At 41.0% G+C, this 24773-nt stretch overlaps 1 protein-coding gene across 2 annotated transcripts in view; it reads right to left on the reverse strand.

Annotated features, from left to right (window-relative positions):
- Positions 1–1197: 1197 nt before the first annotated feature.
- The window catches only part of LOC131234490 (hydroxyproline O-arabinosyltransferase 3-like), a 28494-nt gene continuing 4918 nt past the window's right edge, over positions 1198–24773 (reverse strand). For both annotated transcript variants that reach the window (XM_058231413.1, XM_058231412.1), the window contains exons 5-9: positions 24172–24269; positions 23976–24045; positions 23758–23829; positions 23479–23592; positions 1198–1585 (exon numbers count right to left, since the gene is read on the reverse strand). In XM_058231413.1, the coding sequence (XP_058087396.1) occupies positions 1517–1585; positions 23479–23592; positions 23758–23829; positions 23976–24045; positions 24172–24269 (423 nt within the window). In that variant the 3' untranslated portion in view covers positions 1198–1516. The remainder of the gene's footprint in view (positions 1586–23478; positions 23593–23757; positions 23830–23975; positions 24046–24171; positions 24270–24773) is intronic.

The following is a 24773-nucleotide window of genomic DNA, read 5'->3' on the forward strand; positions in this document are numbered from 1 at the left end:
TTTTGATGTTGATTGGGCTAGGTTCGAAGGAGACGGGAGATCAACTGCATTCTATTATACTAACGTTGGGAGTAACTTGGTCAGTCAGGTGTGTAAGAAGCAGTGTTGTGACCCGCTCAAGGGGAATTTACTATGCTATGGCTCACTGTCATGATCTAGTTTGGTTGAAGAACCTTATGACCCAACTTGGTTTTTCTTAGCCCAAAACATATGCAACTGTTGTCTTGTGACAATCAAGCTACTGCCTACATTATCAAACTGGCTTGGTTTTTCTGACATCTATTGAAGCAGGTGCCAGGGAGATGGGAGATCAACTACATTGTATTCTACTTACATTGAGTGTACCTTGATCACTCAGGTGTGCAAGAAGCAAAATGCTGTGGCTCGATCAAGGAGAATTACTGTGCTATAGCTCACTATCTATGATCTAGTTTGGTGGAAGAATCTTGTGGCAGAAGTTGGTTTTTTTAATATGAAGGATACGAATCTATTTTGTGACAATCAAACTAGTACTTGTAAAATAAAAAATATCGATCACCATTTTATTAGGAAAAAAAAAAGGTCACAACAAAGGAAATTTGTGCTCCATTTGTGAAGTCAAAAGATCAACTTGCTGATATCTTCCCCAAATTGTCGAGCAGAGATTAAAAAATGAACCATCTTTGAAAAACTGGGCATGACAGACATGTATCAGTTTGAGGGGGAGGGTGATGTTATAATTTAAGTGATCATGTCCTTCCAATATTTTGGGTTTGGAAGGGCAATTTGGTCATTTGTGTGTCGAATGTGTGTGTGTGTCTATATATATATATATATATATATATATCCTTCCTGTACCTAATGAAAGCTCTCCAACCTGAGCCAGATTGATTCTTTTGTGAAGGAAAACTCCTCTCTCCTGAATCAAGGTGGATCCAAATGTGAAAAATGACCCGGTCAAAATAAATCATGTGGTGCACTAATCATGCAAGCCGCCCTTGTTCATCAAATGTAAACCAGATGCAAGTTTTTCAAACCGTCAATTGTTTTCATACCAGGATGGAGCAGCCTGAGTTTTGCACCTGATCATCTTCACAGTACCACTTTATGCACTGCCTAGATGTCCTGTACGTGCCTGTACGGTCGCACACACTGCAAATCGGCAAATGGGATGAGCAGACCTTCATTTCATCAATCAGTTCAACATGCAACGCTCAATTGTCAAAAAAGAGAAATATCAATAAAGAAAAATCACAACCAGCTCGGTGATCAGGTGATGCTCATTAATTTCAAATGCTAACAATGGTGGATTTCCTTATTAGGAAACAGTCTCCATGAAAAGCAAATGCTCGGTTTTTTCTTTTACAGTTCAATCTTCTTCCTAGGAAGGGCACGTGCGCCTTGCTCTGGATTTCAATTTTCTGTGTATGCAATGTCGAAGTTTCTGTACGCTGGAAATTTCCCAATAGTTCGATCATTGGACTTGTGTTTTCTTTTTCTCTTTCTTTTCTTTTCTTTTTTATTTTGCCTCTTGTCGTTATCTTCCATCGTCCCCCCATCCAGGAATGTTCGCCGTTGCTTCGTTCACCTTCTTTACTAGAGTAACCTGATCAATGAAACCAATAAAAGAGTATAAATCAGTGTTTGAAATATGAAATCCTAAAATATGACATGAAATGCTCAAGCAGATGTTGGGTCGTCAGCAGGCCATGCTCAGGCCGAGCAGAGGTCAACCCCATAGTTTTGTGAAGCTTGCTGACTCGACCCGAAAGTCAGCCAAGTCAACTCGACAAGATTTCGAACTGTCTTTAGTAAACTCATTTCTGGCACTGACTCAGCCCCGACTTGGAGAGACTCATTGAGTCAACTCAACATGATTTGTGGTGCCATGTGAATACTGATTTTAATAAACTAAAGAAAAAAAAAAGGAGGAATTGAGCGGTATTTGAAACAACCTCCACTTTGCTAGCAGACAATCACAAACAGCAAGGTAAACACAATTTTGCTGTGTTTTTTTTTTTTTCCCTTTGAAAGTTACAATTTTGCTGTTCTATTTCTTATGTTTTGATACCCATATGATAATCATTTCTCTTCCTGCACCTAAAAATTTTGATTTTATATTTTATCGAGTCTTCAAGTCGACCTGACCCAGATGAACGTCGAGTCGAGTCAAGTTTTCGGGTTTTTAAATTATGGTCAGCCCTAGGTCAAATTGTTTATTTTTGGGACTGAAATTTAGGCCCAAATCTGATTCATGATAGCTCTAGCCAGGCCTAGATTCATGCTCAGTCCATGCCTCTGCCTGTTTATTTGTCGGGCCAAAAATCAGGCCCCATCCCAATTCATGGGCCTAAAGGGTTAAATCCAAGGCTGGGATCAGGACCCATGGGACCATTCTTGGCCTATCGACAGCCATAAACAGGTGCATGCTTTTCCTCCTATCGAAGAAGATCCCAGCATCAATCATTTTGTACAAAAGCAAGATAAATCTGCATAACAAACCCTCAATAAAGATGATATGTTGATGTAACATAGACTCAAATTCTTCTAGGTCAGTCTGAGAGTTTCTTCAGTACACTCAGGTTTTCAGTTTGTAAAACCACAGTTCAGTAATCCAAACTGTTGAAAAGGCAGCCATCACCTTGGATGCAACATGTACCAAAAAGTCTCCCATATTTGACTATCCTAGCCACTGAATATTTTGGGTGGGGGGGGGGGGGGGGGGTGGTTTGGCTGGGGTTGTTGAATGCATAATGTTGCAGTAGTTTCTTCATCAATCATCTAATTCCTAGGATTTTCCCATCAGGGAGATTTTTCGTGGATGAGCCATCATCATCAACACCCATCATAACAACGACTTGGGCCACTAAAATATGGGCCTAATAGAGATTGAGAACCCAAGCACACTATACAGACTTTAAGCACGAGCATCATATAATTTCTCCAGTCAGAACATAATGGGAATTTTTAAAAGAAAAGTTGCCTGCACTAACTAGGAAGCAACAGCCCTTGGTGCTTGAACCATGGTTTAGAGACTCATGAAACAACCCTACTCATTCGGCCCTGAGTCGAGTTGCCACTCGCCTGAGTCGTGGCTGAATCGGCCCGACTTGATCGATTTGGCAGTGACCTGGGGTATCGAACCAGATCAGGTCAGATTGAGTTCAAGTCAACTCGGACAAGTCACATCAGAGTCATCTGAGTCTTAAAACCATTGCTAAACCATCCAAGTATTCAAAGACCATTGGTGTACAATGATGAAAGTCCTAAATTTTTTTACTTTCACTGTTCCATAAACAGAGTCATCAGTGACTGAAAATGCATGTTAGGGCGAATTCTTTACTGTAAGGATGCTAACATCCCCATGAGCCCTAAACTAAAAGAAACAGAGAAAAGAAAAGAAAAGAAAAGAAAGGAAAATGAAAACAACAGTAGAAACCCCTACAATCAATCATCCCTCGAAATGAGGGATTAGTCTCGCTTCAAAAGAGGTGGGGACACCCTGTGTCTTCAAAATAAAAAATAAAAAAAAATCAATCATCCCTCAAAATGACTTGGTGCAGTGAGTGAATTGGTTTCAATGAAGGAAACAGTTTCCTCTACCTCCCATGGTCAAAAGACTCAGCAACTTGGACTGACTTGTTTGGCCCTGAGTTGAGTCGGGGTTGACTCTGGGGGATCTAGGTATCAAACAGGATTGGGTGCTACCGAGTCCGAGTCGATTCAAACAATTCACACCAAACTTGTCTGGGTCTTAAAACCATGCTTCCTTCTTCCCTCCTCTATAACAACCAGTCGGCCCTTAAAGTTCCTCAAGTGACTTAGTGCAATCATTCCAAAAAATAAAAATAAAAATAAAGATTATAGTAATAGTGAGATTTATTTGGTTTAACGAGGAAAAAAACGGCTTCACTCAAGATGAGTTTGAGTTTCCTCCTCCTCCCTCCCTCAGTAACAACCAACCACTGCCTTTAATATCCCTCGAATTACTTAGTGCAATAATCCCAAAAGAAATGACAAGATTGATTTGGTTTAATGAAAAAAAAATACATATATACCAAAAAGAGTTTCCACTCTCTCAAAATGAGTTTTCCCAATCCCCACCCTTAACTTCACTCAAACGACTTGTTGAAGTTATTCTGACATGATGATGATGATTCGGCTCCCTCCCTCTCCTTTGCCAATCTTCTGAAATACAATGAGGTTGTTGATTCCACGCACCAACATATTATTTTGCAAGTGGTCAAAGAAATAATGAGATGAAGGGCTATGGTCAACCAATACCCAGCCCACCTAATTTTAGAAAAGAACAAGCTCAGTGAGCTTTATTATAATTCCAGAGCCTACAAATCAAAATCTACTATACCTGACCAAAGCCTTGCTGAGCCTGTTGATTCCACCACCATAATAGCTACAAACACTGAAAATGCTCCTCTCGTTAAGGGTATATTTGGTTGCACCAGATATCATGAAATTGCATGACATTTCAGAATATCATGAAATCGCATGGCATTTCAGAATACCATGAAATCTCACGGGACTTGCTGAACCAAACACACCCCAAAAGAAAAACCCATTTTCATTTGATTTATGATTTTCATATTCTTGATTTATAACCAACACCCTGATTAAGGCGCATGTATGCCAAAAAAGCAGATGATTTGTAACAATTTAGTGAGTTCTGAAAAATATAGCTAAACCATTTCGTAAAAATTAGCAATAAATCACTTTTTATCCGACATTTCTAAAATACCGTCAATAAATTCCCTCTTTCATAACTTAACATCCACAAAAACACATCAGTAAACCAGAAAAATACACCAAGTTATGCAAAAAAAAAAAACCAAGGGTGCATCTGGTTGCACCCAAATATCATGATTTTCTGTGCCAAATTAGACTGATTAATCACAAAATTTCATGAAATTTGGTGCAGCCAAACACAACCTAAAATACTATGTATAATATCCATTTACTACTAACCTTATGCCTATATTATTGTTGTATATGCAGTAGTAGAAGTAAATAACACCCCATTGGACTTATTTGGACATCTATTTAAACCTAAACCCTGATCAACATGGGCTGGGGCTTAAAAGTCCATTCGGCTGCTCAACCCATTGACAACCCTATGGGGTCGCACATAAGTGCTTCTCTTCTGAGCATTTAGAAAGAGAAAGAAATCATGAAAAAGAAAAAAGGGACAATAATATTGGCCTATTATTTAATTTTGGAAATAGCCCATGGGACCACAGGTGGAGCTTACCTGTTGAGTTTCTACACAGCAAAATGTTGGAGTCTGGGTCATGTAAGAACAATTTAAGATGCACAGAAGAAGCAAAGTTTTTTTTTTTTTTTTATAGGTAAAAGAAACTTGGGGTTATTGAAGCTTGCTACCTTTTTTGGTTTGGCTTTAGGTTCTGAAAACGAATTCTATTAGGGCCTGTTCTGGAAAGAGGGATTTGGGGCAGGGATTTATGAAATCCATGGATTTCAAATCTCTCCTGTTTGTATTTTGTCAGGGATTTGCAATCCTTGAATTACCCAAGTCCACAACCCATAAATTCATGGATCTCACGAAAATCCAACTACCCAAAAAGTTAAAAGGATTTGCAAATCCACAGAATGAGAGACTTTCTTAAAAGCAGTAAAAGTTAATCCGTTGCAATAAATGCTCCTAAATAAATGTATTTGTAGCTTCATTCCCAAACAGTGGACTTTGGGATTTCCCAAATCCAAATCTAATGTAAATCCATGAATTTGAAATGTTCATGGATTATCAAATTCATATTCTCGTTTCACTGGTCCCAAACAGGGCAAAACAAAGAAAAAAAATTTGAAAAAAAACAATGAAGCAAGACCCTCCATTTGGCGCATCCATGGATTGCAAGTCACATGAGTGAGTTTTGGGATCGGATAAATCAAAGGGATGCAAAGGATAGACAGATGTGCTCTTTATGGCAAAAAAGGATAGAAAGATGTGCTCTTGGCAAAAAATCAAGGACTGATGGGGTCTGGAAGGGTTGGGTTGGGTCGCGTAAAGAGGACTTTAGATTGGGAACCTTGGGTTGGAATTTAGGTCAACCCACCTTGAGTAGCACCCCTACATAATACCACATTATCATCATATCATGTGACTTGCACAAATTCTTCATGGAATCTGTAGTGTGAAAAAAAATAAAAGGAAGACAAATAAATATATGGACTAAAACCTTGCCTGACATGAAGAAAAGCTCATTCCCTAAGCAGCAAGGAGCTCACACAATCTAGCACAGGGAAGAAGAGATGTCTTTTGTGGGGATAAAACTCACAGTCATGGCCATGGGCTTATATGGGTCTGGTTTGTAGAGACTATCACTGCATAAAATTGTGGCTAAGGAAGTTTTTGGAACTTGGCAACCTGATTCTCATTTGGCAATATAGTACAGCACCATTAGCAGGATGAGATCCATGTGAAAATGAAAGACCTAGTTCCCTCTAGACTATTTCATTTTCCCTATCCTTTGGGGTTGGTTGGATACACATCAGAAATGTTTAGTATTTCTTTTTTTGTTTTCTTCAAGCCCTACCCATAAACTGCTTGGTTCAATGAATTTCACTCAAGGGTATGGAAGGACTGCAGTAATTTTAAGTTCATTATGACATAAACTAATGATAGTTCCAATGAAACATTGTTTGAAAGAGCAACCATTAAGATACTTTTCAGGTCCACTCCTCTTTCCATATCCTCTCTTTTCTCCCCTTCTCCAAGAAACATACATTGCATCGGACTCACTTAGCACCCCTTCCCTCTCCCAATGTAACTGTCTTGTAATGCCCACCAAGAGTGGCCTAAGTCAGGAAGGGTGTTTATTGGTGGGAGGTGTAATTTAGGCTTTTAGATGGCAAATCCATGAAACCAAGTGCAGATGATACACTTCATGCAGATTAGTAGTCAGACAATATGACAGTCTTATCCTGGTTATTCCACTCATGAAACCAGAGATTAGTATGACATTTATGTATTGTAAGACTGCAAAAGAAATCGGGTGGACTCCTCTTCACAGGAGAAATCTGGGACATAGTTGGTCAGCCACCAAGGAAAGCATATTTTGCATCTACCAAAGGTGAAATGGTTACTAAAAGTTTCCAACAAATTACCATCAAACGAGATCTTAGTGCTTAGTTGTCACTTTTCAGCCCTTGAAGGTGGCTCATCCTCTGAGTTCTGCTTCTGACCAGTCCAGTACATCTGCATCTGCTCATTTAGTCCCAACCTCACCTTCGAGCACGTCCTAGATCATAAATTTTGGCACTCCAGATCATATGAATGGTACGAAGTCTCAGTTTTCTTCCCATTCCTAAAATTCATGTCATAAATTGGATGGCAAAGCAACCAAATGCATATTCCTTGTATGCTATAGACCCAAAATGGGACATAAGTGCTATTGTCCAGGTTCTCGCAGCAAATGGTTTATCTTTATGGATATGACTTCTTTTAGAATATTCCACTCTACTCTTTGCAAGGTGAGTATTTCACGAGTTATCTGATTCAGGGAGAATCTTCTTCTGGTCATCTCTCCAATGAGGAATCCTTATCCCTTGAGCGCCCTTTCTCGAAGGAAGAGGTTAAAGAAGCGGTGTTCTCTTTGGGTAGGGACAAATTCACGGGGCCTGACGGTTTTCCAATTGCTTTCTTTCATATTTTTTTGGGACACGATCAAAGAAATTTTGTTGAATTACTTGTGTGAATTCGTTGCTAGAGGTCGCCTCTCTTCTGAGATGGGTGCTTCTCTTATTGCAATTATCCCGAAGATCCCAAGTGCAGAAAGGCTCAAGGACTTTCGGCCAATCATTCTCATTATAGGGCTTTACAAAATTCTTACGAAGATCCTTACTTCCATATTTCGCCATGTCCTCGGTAATGTTGTATCCCAACATCAGGGTGCTTTTGTGGAAGGTAGGCAAACCTTGGATAGTGCTCTCATCGCACATGTGTATCGATTCTTGTTATGGGGGAGGGACAAAAGGGGCGGTTTGGAAGCTAGACATTGAAAAAACGTACAATCACGTTGATTGGGCTTTCCTGGACAACATGCTTCATAGGATTGGTTTGGAAGCTAGACAATGAAAAAGCGTATGATCACGTCGATTGGGCTTTCCTAGACTACATGCTTCATAGGATTGGTTGTGGGAGTACCTGGAGCAAGGTGTTTCGTTGCGGTATCGATGGGTGTAACGGTGCCCACCGTTACCGATACGGGGTGTGTAACAGTGCAATTTTTATTTTTATTTTTTGTCAAAAAATTATGGAAAAATATCCATTAAATCTGGAATATTCTAAATATTCCAAATATGCATTCGTTTATAATTTGGAACATGTTTATGGTGGTGTAACGGTCCACTCTTTAGTGAGAATGCTATATCGGGTTGTCTGATGGATTTATGAGCCTGACAACCTGGAATTAATTGCAAACTTTTTATATTTAGTTTTCTAACCATATAATATCTATATAAATTTACTATAATGAATGTAATACCAAAACATCTTATATTTTCAAGTTTTCCTTTTATTTATAGTGCTAGTGCATTGCATACTTCGTAACTCACATACATTTCATTTCAATATATAGAGTTTAGGGACTTTTCATATACCTAACAATTTGATATCATTTTCCCCCATAGAGGGGCTGATTCGGGGACCATTTGATGCCCCAAACTAGCCTCAAATTAATGCAATCTATTGGCACTTATCCCACTAATGGATTGGTGGACATTTATTGGACAGTGAAAAATGAAAAATATCAAATGGTCCTATTTTTAAAAACAAGTGTCTGTAAACTAATGATGAAAATTATTCAAACAATTTAATTTTGGGATTGTGACTTGCAATAATGGTCTTAAAATTTAATTGGTTAATTTTGAGTTGATATATACCTCATGTATAAATTTTTAGGGCCATGTACTAGGGTCCACTCGATTATGTATTATATATCCATGTCATCCATCCATTTTGGCAACTCATTTAAGGGCATTGGAAAAAAAAAAGGTAAATCCAGATCTCAGGTGGACCACTACTGGGCCAGGCGAGCCACCTCGATGTATTTGTATATCCATGCCATCAATCCGTTTTGCCAACTCATTTCAAGGCATGGTCCAAAAATTTAGGTAGATCTAAATCTTCAGTGGACCACTAGTGAGCATCCCTTTAAAAGTGGGGTCCACCTCAATGCATTTGTTGTATATCCATGTGGTCCATCCTTTTTGCTAACTTATTTCATGGCATGGTCCAAAAAATGAGGCTGATCCAAATCTTAGGTGGACCACAAAAAAAGGATTTAATTCCCACCATTAAAAATTTCTTAAGCCAATTTTTTTTTGGGATCAAGTTGTTATTTGTGTTCTCCCTTCATCAAGGTCAAGTCAAGGTCTATGTGACCTCATCAACAAGTTCGATGGAAAATAAACATTATAGTAGGCCCTAGGAAGATTTTAACAGTGGGCATTCAATCCCAACTGCGTGGTCCAATTGAGATTTGGATCCCTTCATTTCAAGCATCGTGCCTTAAAATGAACTTAAAAAATTATGGACGACGTGGATATACTACACATAAATCAAGGTGGGCCCCACGTAACAAAACAGTGCATGCATGTGCACTGTGCTACGTGCACTGCAGAGTATATAGAAATAAATAAGTGCGTGGCAATCCATTCGTTTTTTCTAAAGGAAAATGAAAAGAAGAGAGAGAGAGAGAGAGGGAAACTGAAAAGAAAAGAGGGAAACAAGAGAGGGGACCGGAGAGAGAGAGAAAGAGAGAGAGAGAGAGAGAGGGCAGCTACTGCCGCCACAGTAGCAGCAGTGCCGCAGCAGCCACAGCAATGCCGCAGCTGCAGCCGCAACCCAAGAAGAAGAAGAAAAATGTATTTTTTTATTTCATTTTTTCTCATTTTCTTTACGGTTATGGGCCGTAACAGTTGTTACAGTACCGTAATAGCCGTTACATACCTAAAAATAGAGGGTGCTCCATTTTTGGGCCGTATCGCGTAACGGTATCAACCGTTACCGTTATGTATCAGCCGTTACAGCCGAAATGTAACCGATTTTGAATACCTTGACCTGGAGATGGTGGATTAAAGAATGTGCTAGCTCGACAAGATTCTCCGTCTTGGTGAACGACTTTCCTAAAGGTTATTTCAAAAGCTTGAGAGGCATCAAACAAGGTAATTTGTAATCCCTGCTCCTGTTTATGGTCATAGAAAAAGCATTGGGAAGGATGCTCTCCAAGGGCCAAGAGGTGGGCTTGTTCACAGGTTTTCAAGTTGGTAGCATGCTTGCACCAATCTCTCGCATTCAGTATGCAGGCGACACTCCTCTTCTATGAGGCGGATGAAGGTTAATAATTTGTGTAAGATCCTTTGGTACTTCAAAGTAGTTTCAAGGAAAAAGGTTAATCTAGCTAAAAATGTGAATTGCTTGGGATCCATCCATATAGCAATGAAATCAAGTGTCTTGCTAGGTCTCTTGGGTGTAAGGCGAGATCCTTCCCCTCCTCTTATTTGGGGGCTTCTACTAGGCATTGGGAGGCTAATGAGAAGAACATTAAAGCACCATTTAGGGTCTACCAGAGGAGGAGATCATCAACAGTTTCCCTCTAGATGGATGACCACTATGTGGGCCTGAGTGGACCATTTTGAAGACCCCACATGCATTTGATGCATCTTCGAAAACCCTACACTAGGACGATGCATGTGGGTTGTATTCTTGAGTCTATACTGTTGGATAGAGTGCATGTATCGATCGGATCGTTGGATAGCGCGTATTGAGCCATTTGACCACTTTTGATCGTGGACACTTTAGGACTTAAGTGTCTTAGTTTTCATTTGACTTTATTAGGATTTAGTTTATTTGATAGTTTGGACATTTTCTGAGCTTTTGCTTTACGTTTTGTTCTAGTTTTAGGGGTATTTTAGTATTAAAAAAAAAAAAGACATTAAGTATGGCTATTTCTATAAACTTTTTGCACTTGAGACTACAAAAGAGCAGAGAGAAGGATGGGGTGCTATTGTTTTATGAAATTTCAAAGTTCCTCTTATTTCTTCATGCGATTTGAAGGTTTCTCCATGCGATTTGAAGATTATGTATGGTTTGAATCTATTCTTATTCAATGGAGATGTGAGGCTTCCATCTATCATTTTCTTCTCATTCTTCTTTCTATCTAAAAGAGGTATTTTCTTCAAAACTCCATCTTCTCTTCTTTCCCTCCCATCCAAAGCCATCTAAACCATCATTTTCTTCAAAACTCATCATCCAACTTCAACTTCAACCTCAACCAAACCCTATCTTGAAATTCTCAAAACGTAGCCCAAACCACCTACACGTGCGACGCACGGCCACATGTGTGAGCCTAAGACTAACTGTACGGACAACCCTTCAATCCTCTTGATTCCCCTTTGTTTTTCCCCATAAAAAACCCCTTGATTCCAAATTCCCTAACCCAAATCGAAATCCTTGATTCCCAAATTTCCAATTTCCCCAATTTCTAAAATTCATAATCCCAAAATCCCCAACTCCATGAACCCTAAATGCCCAAATAACTGATGGGGACATCACACGCATGCACACGCACGCCGCCCCCCTACGCACGTACACACGAAGGAGGGCCCCACCGTCGATCTAGATCGATGACGACGTCCAGGGAGGGCCCCTTAGCTAGAAGACAGAGTTTTGATTCCTTGGAGTGGGCCCGATAATCAAGTAAAGCCCATCATGGGATCTCATGATCGGGGCCCACTAGTCGGATTAAGTTCATATTCTAGGTTTTGCTTATTTATGTTATTTAGAACATCATGAACGCTTTAGATTTCTTTGTTTGGTTTTTATTTTAGTTTACTTATCGCTAGGTAATAGGTTGCGCACATGGCCCGAGTTTAGGGGTATAGGGTTTTCCCTATAAATACGCATCCCTCGTAATTCTTTTGGATTGATTGAAGTTGAATAAAAATTCCCGCGTGGTTTTTCTGTTCTCTGAGTTTTTGAGTTGTGGAAAAATTAAAGTAGGTGCGAAGCCCTCCCTTTTCGAAGGGCTGAGATTAAAGTGGGTGCAAAACCCTCTCTTTTCGAAGGGTTAACTACCATGATGCAAAGCTACGTTTATCCCCATCCGCCCCTCATCTTATTTCATCATTCCCACAACCATATTCACGCCAAATCCGTTTGTTTTGCAACTGTTCATTCCTCTACGGCCAGTTTTCAGAATTTGGCCCTGCAAAAGGGCAGAAACTTCGACGGACCACCACGCCCAAACCATAGCTCGGATCGACATAAGATTTGGAGGTTTTGCGACCCAGGCCTGGCCGACCAGGGCCAAGAAGCCGATTTGGGAAGGCGGGCCTTCATCGCACGTACGACCAGCCCACCTGCACACGTGCATCAGACCCGGGGCACCGTCTACACGTGGGGGCTACTTCTAGGACAGGTTTTTCTCTTGTTTTCTTCTTTCATCCCTAATTTTATAAACTCTAACCCTAGATTGCCCTAAATCCCCAATTTCTATCTCTTTTCTCACCCTAGGGTTCCTTGATTTGAAATTGGTAAATTCTTTGGATTAGGGATTGATTGTCATGATGTGTGGATGATTTCTATTTCCCTTTGAGTATTGTTTGGTTCATAATTTTTATTGATCCAGCCCTAACGTGTGTAGGTCTGGACCCACATAGATTCCCCTTAATTGAGTATTTAGACTTTTGTGTGGGATGTGGAATTTGTGTAATTGTTTATGACTATGTGATCTTAAGCCTGAAATCTTGCACATCATATCTGAATTTCATGTCCTGCATCAAATTTGGTATCAAAGCTTAGGGTTCTTATAGGGGAATACATTGCTTGTTTAGGGTTAGGGTATTTGAGTCCTTCATGCATCCAGTCCATCACATGTAGCTTTTAGAAGTCCATAGACCCTTTTTGTCAACTATATTACTGGATTTTAGTAACAGTGTATAGTTCCCTCATATAGAGTCTCATAGGATCATTTAGTCCTAGAAAGTCCTTAGGTGGAGTTAGCAAGTGTATGCTCACACGTACGGGTCATGGTTTTGGCTTGCACCCTACAATAAATATGGAACGACTGTTAGAGTCACTAAACAAGTTGTCCCAGCAGATCGAGTCTTGGGGTAAGTGCTTGGAACAAAGCATAAATCAATACCTTGACCAAATAAAGGCCTCCCTCAGGACAAACCTCACTATTAGGGAAGATAGTCAATCTAAGGCAAGTAGCCAGGAGGATAGACCAATGAATGGAGGTGGCCAAGGAATCAGTAATGAGCGTGCACCCGTACCCCCACCCCATAAGGGACATCAAGACCATTATTTTGAGGGGTACAACATGTGCGGTACCCTCAGGGAGTTGTTCGAAAATTACGTGTATAGCGCTGGAACATTCAAAATTATAAAACGAAAGTCTCAATGCGTATGTGACAAATCTTCCACCCTCCATAGGAATTATTTCCACATTCAATGTGGAGGATCTAGTTGCATTTCAAGGAGTCATTGATGCATTGTCTAGCCTTTCGCCTAACCATCCTGATTCCCCAGACCTTTCCCTTGATCCATGGCCCCCCTCCCGACCCATTTTCCCAGCCTATACCTTCCATACCTACCCCTCCCGACCCATTTTCCCTGCCTCTACCTCCCATACCTACCCGTCCCGACCCATTTTCCCAGCCTCTACCTCCCATACATACCCGTCCCGACCAATTTTTTCAGCCTTTACCTCCCATACCTACCCTTCCTGACCTTTCTTCCCATCCTCTGCCTCCCATACCTAACATTTACATACCCAGAGGAAATAGAGAATATCTTAGACCATCAGATAGTTTCAACGTCGGATGGCGGGTTTCGAAAGTACCTGATTAAATGGAAGTCACGCCCAGCTTCAGACAACACGTGACTCACTGAGGAGGAGCTTCAGAGACTTGGTCCTGATATCCTAGAGCGATTTAGGAGTTTTATTTCACCAGTGGCGAAATCTTCGCAGCCAAGGAGAATTGATGGGGACATCACACGCACACACACGCACACCGCCCCCTACGCACGTACGCACGAAGGAGGGCCCCACCATCGATCTGGATCAATGACGAAATCCTGGGAGGGCCCCCTAGCTAGAAGACGGAGTTTTGGTTCCTTAGAGTAGGCCCGATAATCAAGTAAAGCCCATCATGGGATCTCATGATCGGGGCCCACTAGTCGAATTAAGTTCATATTTTAGATTTTGCTTATTTATGTTATTTAGAACATCATGAACACTTTAAATTTCTTTGTTCAATTTTTATTTTAGTTTACTTCATCGCCAAGTAATAGGTTGCGCACATGGCGCGATTTTAGGAGTATAGGGTTTTCCTTATAAATAGGCATCCCTTGTAGTTCTTTTGGATTGATTGAAGTTGAATAAAAATTCCTGCGTGGTTTTTCTGCTCTCTGAGTTTTTGAGTTGTGGAAAAATTAAAGTGGGTGCGAAGCCTTCCCTTTTAGAAGGTTAACTACCGTGGTGCGAAGCCACGTTTATCCCCGTCCACCCCTCCATCTTATTTCATCTTTCCCACAACCATATTCGCGCCAAATCCGTTTGTTTTGCAACTATTCATCCCTCTACAGCCAGTTTTCAAAACCTGGCCCTGCTGGAGGGCTGAAACGTTGACAGAGCACCACGCTCAGACCGTAGCTCAGATCGACGTGAGATTTGGAGGTTTTGCAGCCCAAGCCTGGCTGACTAGGGCCAAGAAGCCGATTTGGGAAGGCGGGCCTTCATCGCACGTATAGCCAGCCCACCTACACACGTGCGTCAAACCCCAAGCACCGTCTGCACGCAGGGGCTACTTCTGGGACAGGTTTTTCCCTTGTTTTCCTCTTTTTATCCCTAATTTTATAGACCCTAACCCTAGATTGCCCTAAATCCCCAATTTTTATCTCTTTTCTCACCCTAGGGTTCCTTGATTTGAAATTGGTAAATTCCTTGGATTAGGGATTGATTGTCATGCATGTGTGGATGATTTCTATTTCCCTTTGAGTATTGTTTGGTTCATAATTTTTATTGATCCAGCCCTAACGTGTGTAGGTCTAGACCCACATAAATTCCCCTTAATTGAATATTTGGACTTTTGTGTGGGATGTGGAATTTGTGTAATTGTTTGACTCTGTGATCTTAAGCCTGAAATCTTGCACATCATATCTGAATTTCATGTCTTGCATCACTAACCCTAGTCTTAGAACCTAATAGTCAGCCCCTTGAATGTGGATTGTGCCTATGCTTAGTTAGAAGTCATATCCTTCCATTAGGACTAATTTTAGGTTAAATCATATTTTATTTCCAATTGTTTACTCTTAATCAAGTGGTAGGTTAACACCTTTTGCTATTTGGATTACTTTATAGACTCTTTAATAATCTCCATGTTGCATGCTAGCACTAAATCATGCATCTTGCATCAGAAGTCGGCCAAGCATTTATGGGATAAGGTGATCATAAGGTTCGAGTGGAAGCTGGCAAGTTGGATTAGGTGCTTCTTGTCTCTTGTTGGGCAAATCACTCTCATTAAAGCAGCCTTATCTAGCCTGCCAAATTATTTCCTGTTGCTCTTTAGATGCCCGAGATTGGTCCTCTCGCTCATCTTAAGAAGTTTAGGCATGATTTTATGTGGGGCGATTCACCAGATAAGAAAAAGTTCCATCTGCTGGAATGGTATGAAGTTTGTAAACCTGATGAAGAAGGTGGTGTGAACATCTGTAGGTTGGCATTGATGAATGATGCTCTTCTAGGTAAGTGGTGGTGGCGGTTCAATTCGGAAAAAGATGCTCTTTAGAGGCAGGTACTCCCCTGACGGGTGGTGGACAAAAGACTCCTCCAATTATAGGGGCTTCCACTGTGCATTAGGAAGTCGGCCAAGCATTTTTGGGATGAGGTGATCATAAGGTTCGAGTGGAAGCTGGCATGTTGGAGTGGGCGCTTCTTGTCTCTAGTTGGGTGAATCACTCTCATTAAAGTGGCCTCATCTAACCTGCCAATTTATTTCCTATCGCTCTGTAGATACCCAAGATCGGTCCTTCCTCATCTTGAGAAGCTTAGGCATGATTTTCTATGGGGGTGATTCGTCGGATAAGAAAAAGTTCCATTTGCTAGAATGGGATGAAGTTTGTAAACCAGATGAAAGTGATGCGAAAATTCGTAAGTTGGCAGTGATGAATGATGCTCTTCTAGGTAAGGGGTGGTGGCGGTTCAATTTGGAAAAGGATGCTCTTTAGAGGCAGATCATTGCAAGCAAATATGGGTGCTCCCCTGACGGGTGGTGGACAAAAGACTCTTTCAATTATAGGGCGGTGGCGGCTTGGAAAGGAATTTTGAGCACTAGGTCTATCGCCTCGAAAGGCATTGTTCTCTTTGGGGAATGGAGAGAACATTCGTTTCTAGGAAGATGTAAGGAGGGGAGATGTGCCTCTTTGCATCTCCTTCTCAGCAATCGCCAGTCTTGCTCTAGATTGGCGTGTCACCATTAACCGACATTTCCAGGGCCTTTGGTTCAGTTGTGTGGTCTCCGCCTTGTTGCAGATCCTTGATGGATTGCGAGGTGGAGTTTGCCGCGTTCTTGGAATTCCCACCCCTGCTAGCCTTCAACTGATGAAAAGGATAGCTTGGTGTGGTCAATGGATTAGTCGGGGCGTTTCTCGGTTAGCTCTTTCTACATCATGCTTCGGTCCAACAGGATGAAGTTTGAAAAGACGGCTCATGTGTGGCATCATTATGATGCACCCTCTAAGATTGGAGGTTTTAGTTGGTTAGTGGAGAGAAACAGAGTTTTGACGATAGATAACCTTCAAAAGTGGTCTATGGTCATCCCAAACGTCTCCTCTACATGTTTGATGTCGAGTCTACCAACCACCTTTTTATGCATTGCTCTTTTTTTAGAGGCATTTGGGAGTCCCTACTTAACAGATTCAATGGTGTCAATCATGCCACAGGACACTGGAGACTTCCTCGTGGAGTGGCATGAGGTTAACATTTGCAAAAAGCATCAGGCTAAGTGGAGGTTGCCTCCTGGCTACTCTTTGGGGGATTTGGGGTAAGAGGAATAGTCGGTGTTTCCAAAATATGTGTTGTAATTGTCAAGGGTGTTGCCTCTCATGTTTGGGAGTATGTTGTTGAGTGGGCTGGTAATGCAAGGGAATTTTCACACTGGGCTCGAGTGGGGTCCCCTGTGGGATGCAAGGGCACACTCGGGGTGGGTGGCTAGCATAACCCATGGATTTGGGGCTCGTGTGAGGCGGGTGGCACATGTGAGGCGGAGCCCATGGATTTGGGGCCTATGAGGAGGGTTTGTCTGAGGACCTAACTCATGGATTTGAAGCCTGGGCTATGAGATAGAGGGATTAATTCGCCATGCTCTATCAATTCAAGCTTTTAGAGCAAGTGGTTAATTATCCTGCATCAAGTTGGTATCAGAGCCGGAGGTCTCATATTTGAGACTCCTTGTCGGGGGTGATTAATGCGGGAGCATTTTCACACTGAGCTTGAGTAGGGTCTCCCGTGGGATGCGGGGGCACACTCGGGGTGGGTGGCCCACATAACCCATGGATTTGGGGCCCGTGTGAGGCAAAGCCCATGGATTTGGGGTCCACGAGGGGATGGAACCCATGGATTTGAGGCCCACGAGGAGGGTTTGTCCGAGGACCTAACCAATGAATTTGGGGCCTGGGCTATGAGATAAATGGATTAATCCGCCATACTCTATCAGTTCAAGCTTTTAGGGCAGGTGGTTAACTATCCTGCATCAAATTGGTATCAGAGCGGCAGGTCTTGTGTTCAAGACTCCTCATCCCCATGGATGCAGGGGCACACTCGGGGTGGGTGGCCTGCATAACCCATGGATTTAGGTTCGTCCAAGGACCTAACCCATGGATTTGGGGCCTAAGCTATGAGATAAAGGGATTAATTCGTCATGCTCTATCAGTTCGAGCTTCTAGAGCAAGTGGTTAATTGTCCTACATCAGTTGGGGGTAAGGGGTGGTTGTTTTAGCCTGCTCTACTTTCTTTTTTGTTTCTTTCTATTTTCTGTTCTGCACCTAACGCTATCGTAGTGTTGTTTTCAATGAAAGTTTCTATTACCTTTTATAATAATAGTAGTAATAATAATAATAATAATGTGTTTCTTCATAAAGATCTTTAGAAAAAGGTATGTATGGTACCGCCCTAGGGTTTCTTCTATTAATTGGGGTTTATACAATATGCAAGCTTAAGAAGGCTATTTATGGCTTAAAACGGTCCCATTGCACATGATTTGAGTGTTTTAGCAATGCAATACTAAAGCGTGGATGTACTCAGAGCAATGCAATCATATAGTATTCTTTAACCGCAACATTGGAATCACAATTGTGCTTGCCTATGTCAACAATATTTTGCTATAAGAGATTATGCAAAGGGGCATGCATAATTCAAAACCGTTCCTGAACCATGAATTTGATATCAATGATCATGGTCCTTGCCAATAGTTCTTGGTCATTGATGTGGCTCGGTCATGGCAAGGTTTGGTATCTTTCGACAAAATATATTCTTGTCTTCATGACTCTTGATAACTTGGTGCACAGCCAATGGATACTCCAAATGATCAAAATCACCAAGGTATTATAGAATGGTATCGGCTAGCGTATTGGCTGATACATGACCCTATAATGACCCCAAAAAAATCATTTTAGGAAAATATCCCAAAAATGATTGGTAATTTTAAAAAGTAAGGACCAATATATATATATATATATATATATATAGTCATGCTCACATGTGCACCTATACACACGTGTCATCGGCATCTAATCTGAATGGTCCATGTGATGCGGAATCCCATGAAACCCCCAGGGACATTTTCACCCTGATCTAAAATTCTGGTGGGCCATAGCAAAGAGAAATGCAAATCAAGGGAGGAAACTATTTTCATTTTTCGTGGCCCACCAAAGTTTCGAATCAAAGTAAAAATTGAGCCCGGGGTGTTTCATGAGGTGTTGCTTCATGTGGACTGTTTAGATTTTGGAGTCAAATCACGTATGATGGGTTCTCCAAAAAGTTCGCACGAGTTCCGTGCGTATTGGTGCGCAGCTGAGCATTCGGCTCTATATATATATATATATATATATATTCTTTTTTGGTTTTGGATATGAATTTGACAGGGTAACAGGTCATTCTTTTTTTATTTATTTAATCTCTCAAAAAAAGAATGATTTTTTTTGGGCAATGTTAACTTGACCTACTGAAAGTTGACCAAATAGGCCCTAATCAAACACAAATCAAGCATGGTTTGGTGACTTTGGCCTTGTTGCGTATAATTCAACAAAAAGAAGATGGAAAAAATGAAAAAAATAAGTGATGATTTACACTGAGATAGGAAATCAAATGGCGCCAATGCTCACGGGCTACCTGCCTTAAAGAGTGAGACAAAAATGTTAAGTATTTCCATGGAATAGACAGTGCCCAAGCCCGCGCGAGTTATATTCCTCTCTGTTGGTGGATGAATCAGACTGGAAGACATAAGTTGTCGTTGATTACTTCTCTAAGTTGTTGTCCGAGGGAGACTGGTCAAGGCCATCCCTTGGCAATCAAGCCTTTGATTGTCTCTCTTCGGAGAAGGCTGTGGTTCTTTAAAATAAAAAATTAAAATTAAATAAATAAATAAACCTTCAAAGGAAGAGATCAAGGAGGCTGTTTTTTTACTTTGCATTGAGACAGGGCTCCTAGCCCTGATGGCTTCCCGTTAACCTTTTTTAAATATTCTAGGAGACGGTCAAATCGGATTTATTTGGTTTTATTGCTAAAATTTTGGAATCTGAGTGTGTGCGGCCAGAATTGGGCTACTCATTCCTAGTCCTAATTCCTAAGTTGGAAGGAGATGTTTCTTTAATAGATTTCCAGCTAATCAACCTGATTGGCAACTTACACAAAATCTTAGCGAAACTGCTAAATCATAGGCTCAGGTTGTGCTCGGTAAAGTCATATATCCTTATCAAAGTGCACTTACCTTGGGGCGACAGATCCTTGATAGTGCTTTGCTCGCTCATAAGTTTGTGAGCTGCTGTTATCAGGCTAGAAGGTAGGGAATTCTATGAAAAATAGATCTAGAGAAAGCATATGATCACGTTGATTGAAATTTTGTTGATTGCATGTTGGCTCGCTTGGGATTTGGCTCTACATGGGGGGCCGGATGATAACATCTGGCAAGGGGTCCCCTCTCTTTTCTCCTCTTTTTTGTTGTCTCTGAGGCTCCAAGTCAGTTGCTGGTTAAGGGCCAAACAGTGGGTTTGTTTCAAGGCTTCTCGATTCCCAATTTCCGACAGAAAATCACTGACCTGCAATTTGCCAATGACGCTATTTTTTTGTGAAGCTGAAGACTCTATGGTTGACAATCAGAGTAAGACCATCTGCTTGTTTGAGTTGGTATCTTGGCTAAAGGTTAACTTGGCTAAATTTGAGATTTTGGGTGTCAACCTATCTTCCTCCGAATCGGATAGATTGGCTTCTCTGCTTGGGTGTTGTGTAGGTTCCTTTCCCTAATTCTACTTGGGTCTCCCTCTTTGTATTGGGAAGTCTATGAAGCATCTTTGGGACATAGTCATTGAAAGGATGGAGAGAAAGCTCTCCCCCTGGAATAGTAAGTTTCTTTCCCTGGGAGGGAGAATCACCCTCATTAAAGCATATTTTTGTCTAATCTCCCCATATATTTTGTCCCTGTTTCAGTGCCTAAGTCTGTCATCGATAGAATTGACAAGCTTAGGAGGGATTTCCTATGGCGTAATGGTGAGTTTTTCGGTAAATTCCATTTTCTTAATTGAAAGGAGGATTGCTCTCCCTATTCTGCCGGAGGGGCAGAGATCAAGAGGCTGGATGAAGTCAATTTAGCCCTGGTGGGTAAATTGATTTGGAGGTTTGGGAGGGAAGAGGATAATCTCTGGAGGTCTACCATAGCTGCTAATTATGGCTCGACTACTATGGGGTGGTGGATTGAGGAATCATCCCTATACCATGCGTCTCGTTTATGGAAGGCTATCGCCAAGGTAGCCCCACATGTCTTTGAAGGTTTGGTGTTTGCCCATAGGGATGGACCTCGTATCAGATTTTGGGAGGATTCTTGACGTGATGAGATTACTCTTAATGAGAACCTTCCATCCCTTGCGACCATCTATTCAGCTCTGAATATCTCTGTTGCAGACTGCTTTTACAGTTCGGGAAAAAGGGAAGTGTGGCTTCCCCCTTGCCAACATAACCTTCTGGATGAGGAGGTCAATCAGCTGGTTTCCCTCCCTTCCTGCTTGTAGGGGTTTAGACCTATCTCGAGGGTGGTGGATTCGGTGATTTGGAAGCATCATCCCTGAGGGAATTTTTCAGTGAAATCCCTATATTCAGGATTTCCTGCCCTTCTAACCAGCTGTATGTTTGTCATACCTTGCCAGTTTGGTCCATGGGTGTTCCCCTGAAAGTGGTTGCTTTTGCACGGTTAGCTAGTAGGAACCATATCCTAACCATTGACAACCTATGTAAAAGGTCAATGATCCTTCCCAACATTTACCTGATTTGCCACGAGGATGCTGAGTCTGGATCATGTTTTCATGCACTACCCCTTCTCCGGGGAAGTTTGAAGCAGAGTTTTTCAGACGTTCAACACTGACTGGGTTATGCCGGCCTCAATCGATGAGTTATTTTGCTGATGAATTGAGGTCGGAAAAGTAACAAAAAATCTAAATGGGGTCTATCGTTGTTAGTTGTCCTTTGGAGTATTTGGAAGGAATGGAAGGACCGTTGCTTCAGAAATAAAGGCAACACATCTTCTGGGATTATCAACATGGTAAATGCTTTCTTGAGAGATTGGTTGTCTAAGGGTTTTTTGGGGATTTGAGTGTCACAAGGCTATTGTATTTTAGTTTGTATTGTTGCTTTTGTTTCTCTCCTTTTGGCCTTTAGCCTTTTAATAAAATCAACTTATCTTTCAAAAAAATTTGTGTTTTGTTACTTAAAATAAGCCTAGAGATCTAGTTTAAAATTAGTTTCCAAGCTTCCTTCATGGTTGAAGTGAAGAAAGAAATGAAAGAGAGAGAGAGAGAGAGAGAGAGAGAGAGAGAAGTTGAAAATATAGTTTTTTTTTTTTCAAAATGGGCCCTTTATGACCATATCGGCATGTAACGACCAGATTAGCCCCGAAATGGTGCCAAAACGCACCATTACGGGCAGATACGGGCCAATATGGCTCATTTTTTCATAACAAGCTGATTCACTGCCTATCACGTAATGGGAGTGACCATTTCCTTTATTGTTTCTGAATACCATGAGGATCACAAACTTCAGTTAGACAGTATGGACCTGTTACCAGATGTTGGGGTGTATTGGCACTAGTTGGAAAGCTCATCTATTTGACCATTACTAGATTGAACGTCGCATGTGCTGCTAATGTTGTTAGTTAATGCATGCTCCATGTCCAGGTCATGTAGAACTAGCAAGGTGTTCCGTAACGGTAACGGTGGCCATAACGGCCACCACCGTTACCTTTACGATATGGGGCATAACGGCTGTTACGGCCCCGTAACGGCCGTTATGTTTTCTCTTTTTTATTTTTTTATTTATTGAAAAAACCCCTGAAAAACCTATATCTGCCCCGTAATGTTGATTAAAAAGTATGAAAAACTTGTATATGTCTCGTAATAAACCATTACAGGGCTATTACGGCCTTTATAGGGGATGTAGCGTGCTATTAACGTAATTACGGGTCATTTTTTTCCATGACGGTTGTCACGGCCGTTACGACCCCATAACATGTAACAGTTGCCACCGTTACCTTTACGTAACGGCCTCTATGGCACACCATGTGTAGAAGCTGTTTATAGTATCTGCCATACTTGATTATTAAAAAAAAAAAAAAAAAAAAATCCCCTTGAGGTCTTTTGTATTTGAAGCATGGTTACTTAGATGTTGAAGCTTATACTGCTGCAGATTTGGATGTTGAAGCTCATACTGCTGCAGATTTGGCAGAGTCACTTAGAGATTGGAGCTACACTGATTATTGTACGCTGGTGGATGGCAATCTAGTTACGTGGACAGGTAAGAAATAATAACACACACACACACACACAAAAAAAAAAAAAAAAAGCAGAAATACAGATAATAACAAATGAGACACCTGCAGTGCTCTTTATATAATAAATAAATAAATCTCAAGAAAGTAACAATTTTGAGGAAGTGGAACTATACTATAAAGATATAAACTAAATAAATTCAGATTTCAGCAAGCTTGAATCATTTAATTAATAAAAGGTTGGTACTATGTAATGCTTCTTATGGCCATGTAAATTGAGAGGTAGAGTGCAACTGAAACAACAGAAGTATGTGTACAACATAGAGACTGCTTCTGCCTAAAAATATTTATGAGTTCCTGGATTCGAGATGGGCCCTTCAAAGTCTCACATGCAGTATTTTTAGGTAAGCAATTATGTAATCATTGACATACCACACTTTCAGGAACTCCAGGAGGAGGCAAAGGAAGATTTTTTGGTGGAGGACCACGAAGATATGATCTTTTGTCGAAGCGCCACTCACCAATTTTCCCATATGTAAGCTCACCCTGAAAAGGCAACAAATCTATAAAAATGAATGAAGAGCTTACAGATGCATGCACAATAAATACAAGAGGATGCAAACAGTTCACAATCTTAGATGAAAATGCAGAATCTTTCAGTAGCACAACTCAACAACATATTCACAAGGGGATGAGACAGTGCAATTTTACCTTTAAGTTATAATCACAACCATAAGTGTAATGGATTATAAACTTCTTTCCAATCTCCAAATCCCAAGGGGGCTGTGTAAAAAAAAAAAATGTTCTTAGAGACTTCAGAACCAAATTCTACCTATGTCACCAAAATATCTCATGCACTTAAAATGGGGAAGAAAAAAAGATGGAGAACTACATAACCATGATAAACATTTTTGGGCAGCTTGCTTTACCTGTAACATAAAATCTTTCCGAAGAATATGCTGCACACCATGCAAGGCGGATGCAACAGCATATCCATACCTTAGCTCAACACAAAAAGGAAGAGACAAAGAGACAGCAAAGATGAATCAGTAACATGTATGGCTACTCGTCAATTGAAATATAACAAAGGGAGAAGAAGCAAAGTTTTCCACAAGGTCCCCTCACATTTCTAGCACCCATCCAAAAGCTTTATCAGTCTCTGGGTCATCTTTCATTCTCATTGAAACATTCATCCATGTAGGGGCGATTTTCTCCAGCTGGGACTGAAACAGGTAATTAAGTTAATAATGTATATCATGAAGGTAAATCTTAATTATAACCAAACATGTAAGCGGGTAGACATACTATCCAGAAATCCATGAAATGGAAGCCTTAAGCCTGAGGGCCTGTGTGTATTTGGGCAAAGTTGTGTGGTGACTAACAATCCATTGCATGTTATCAAGACTGCCTAGTCCTGGGCATACTGTTTCAAATCAGTTGTTCAGTCCCTTGTCTTTCAAACACCCCGGATCATGGACTGGATAGATTGAGGAACACATGGGGAAATTAAAGTTGATGGCACACTTACACATGTGCATGTGCATGTGCACATTGACAAATGTGCCATCTTTTTAGTGCTTGAAGATTAATGGTGGCACATACGCACATGTGGGATGCTTGGATGGTCGCACCTGTAGCACATTGAAACATGTCAAGCATGTCCACATAAATATGATCATTGTGTGCACCGAAACTATTAAGTATCATTGACAAGTAGTTCCGCCTCT

The sequence above is a fragment of the Magnolia sinica genome, chromosome 19 (assembly GCF_029962835.1).
Source record: "Magnolia sinica isolate HGM2019 chromosome 19, MsV1, whole genome shotgun sequence".
Classification (NCBI taxonomy): domain Eukaryota; kingdom Viridiplantae; phylum Streptophyta; class Magnoliopsida; order Magnoliales; family Magnoliaceae; genus Magnolia; species Magnolia sinica.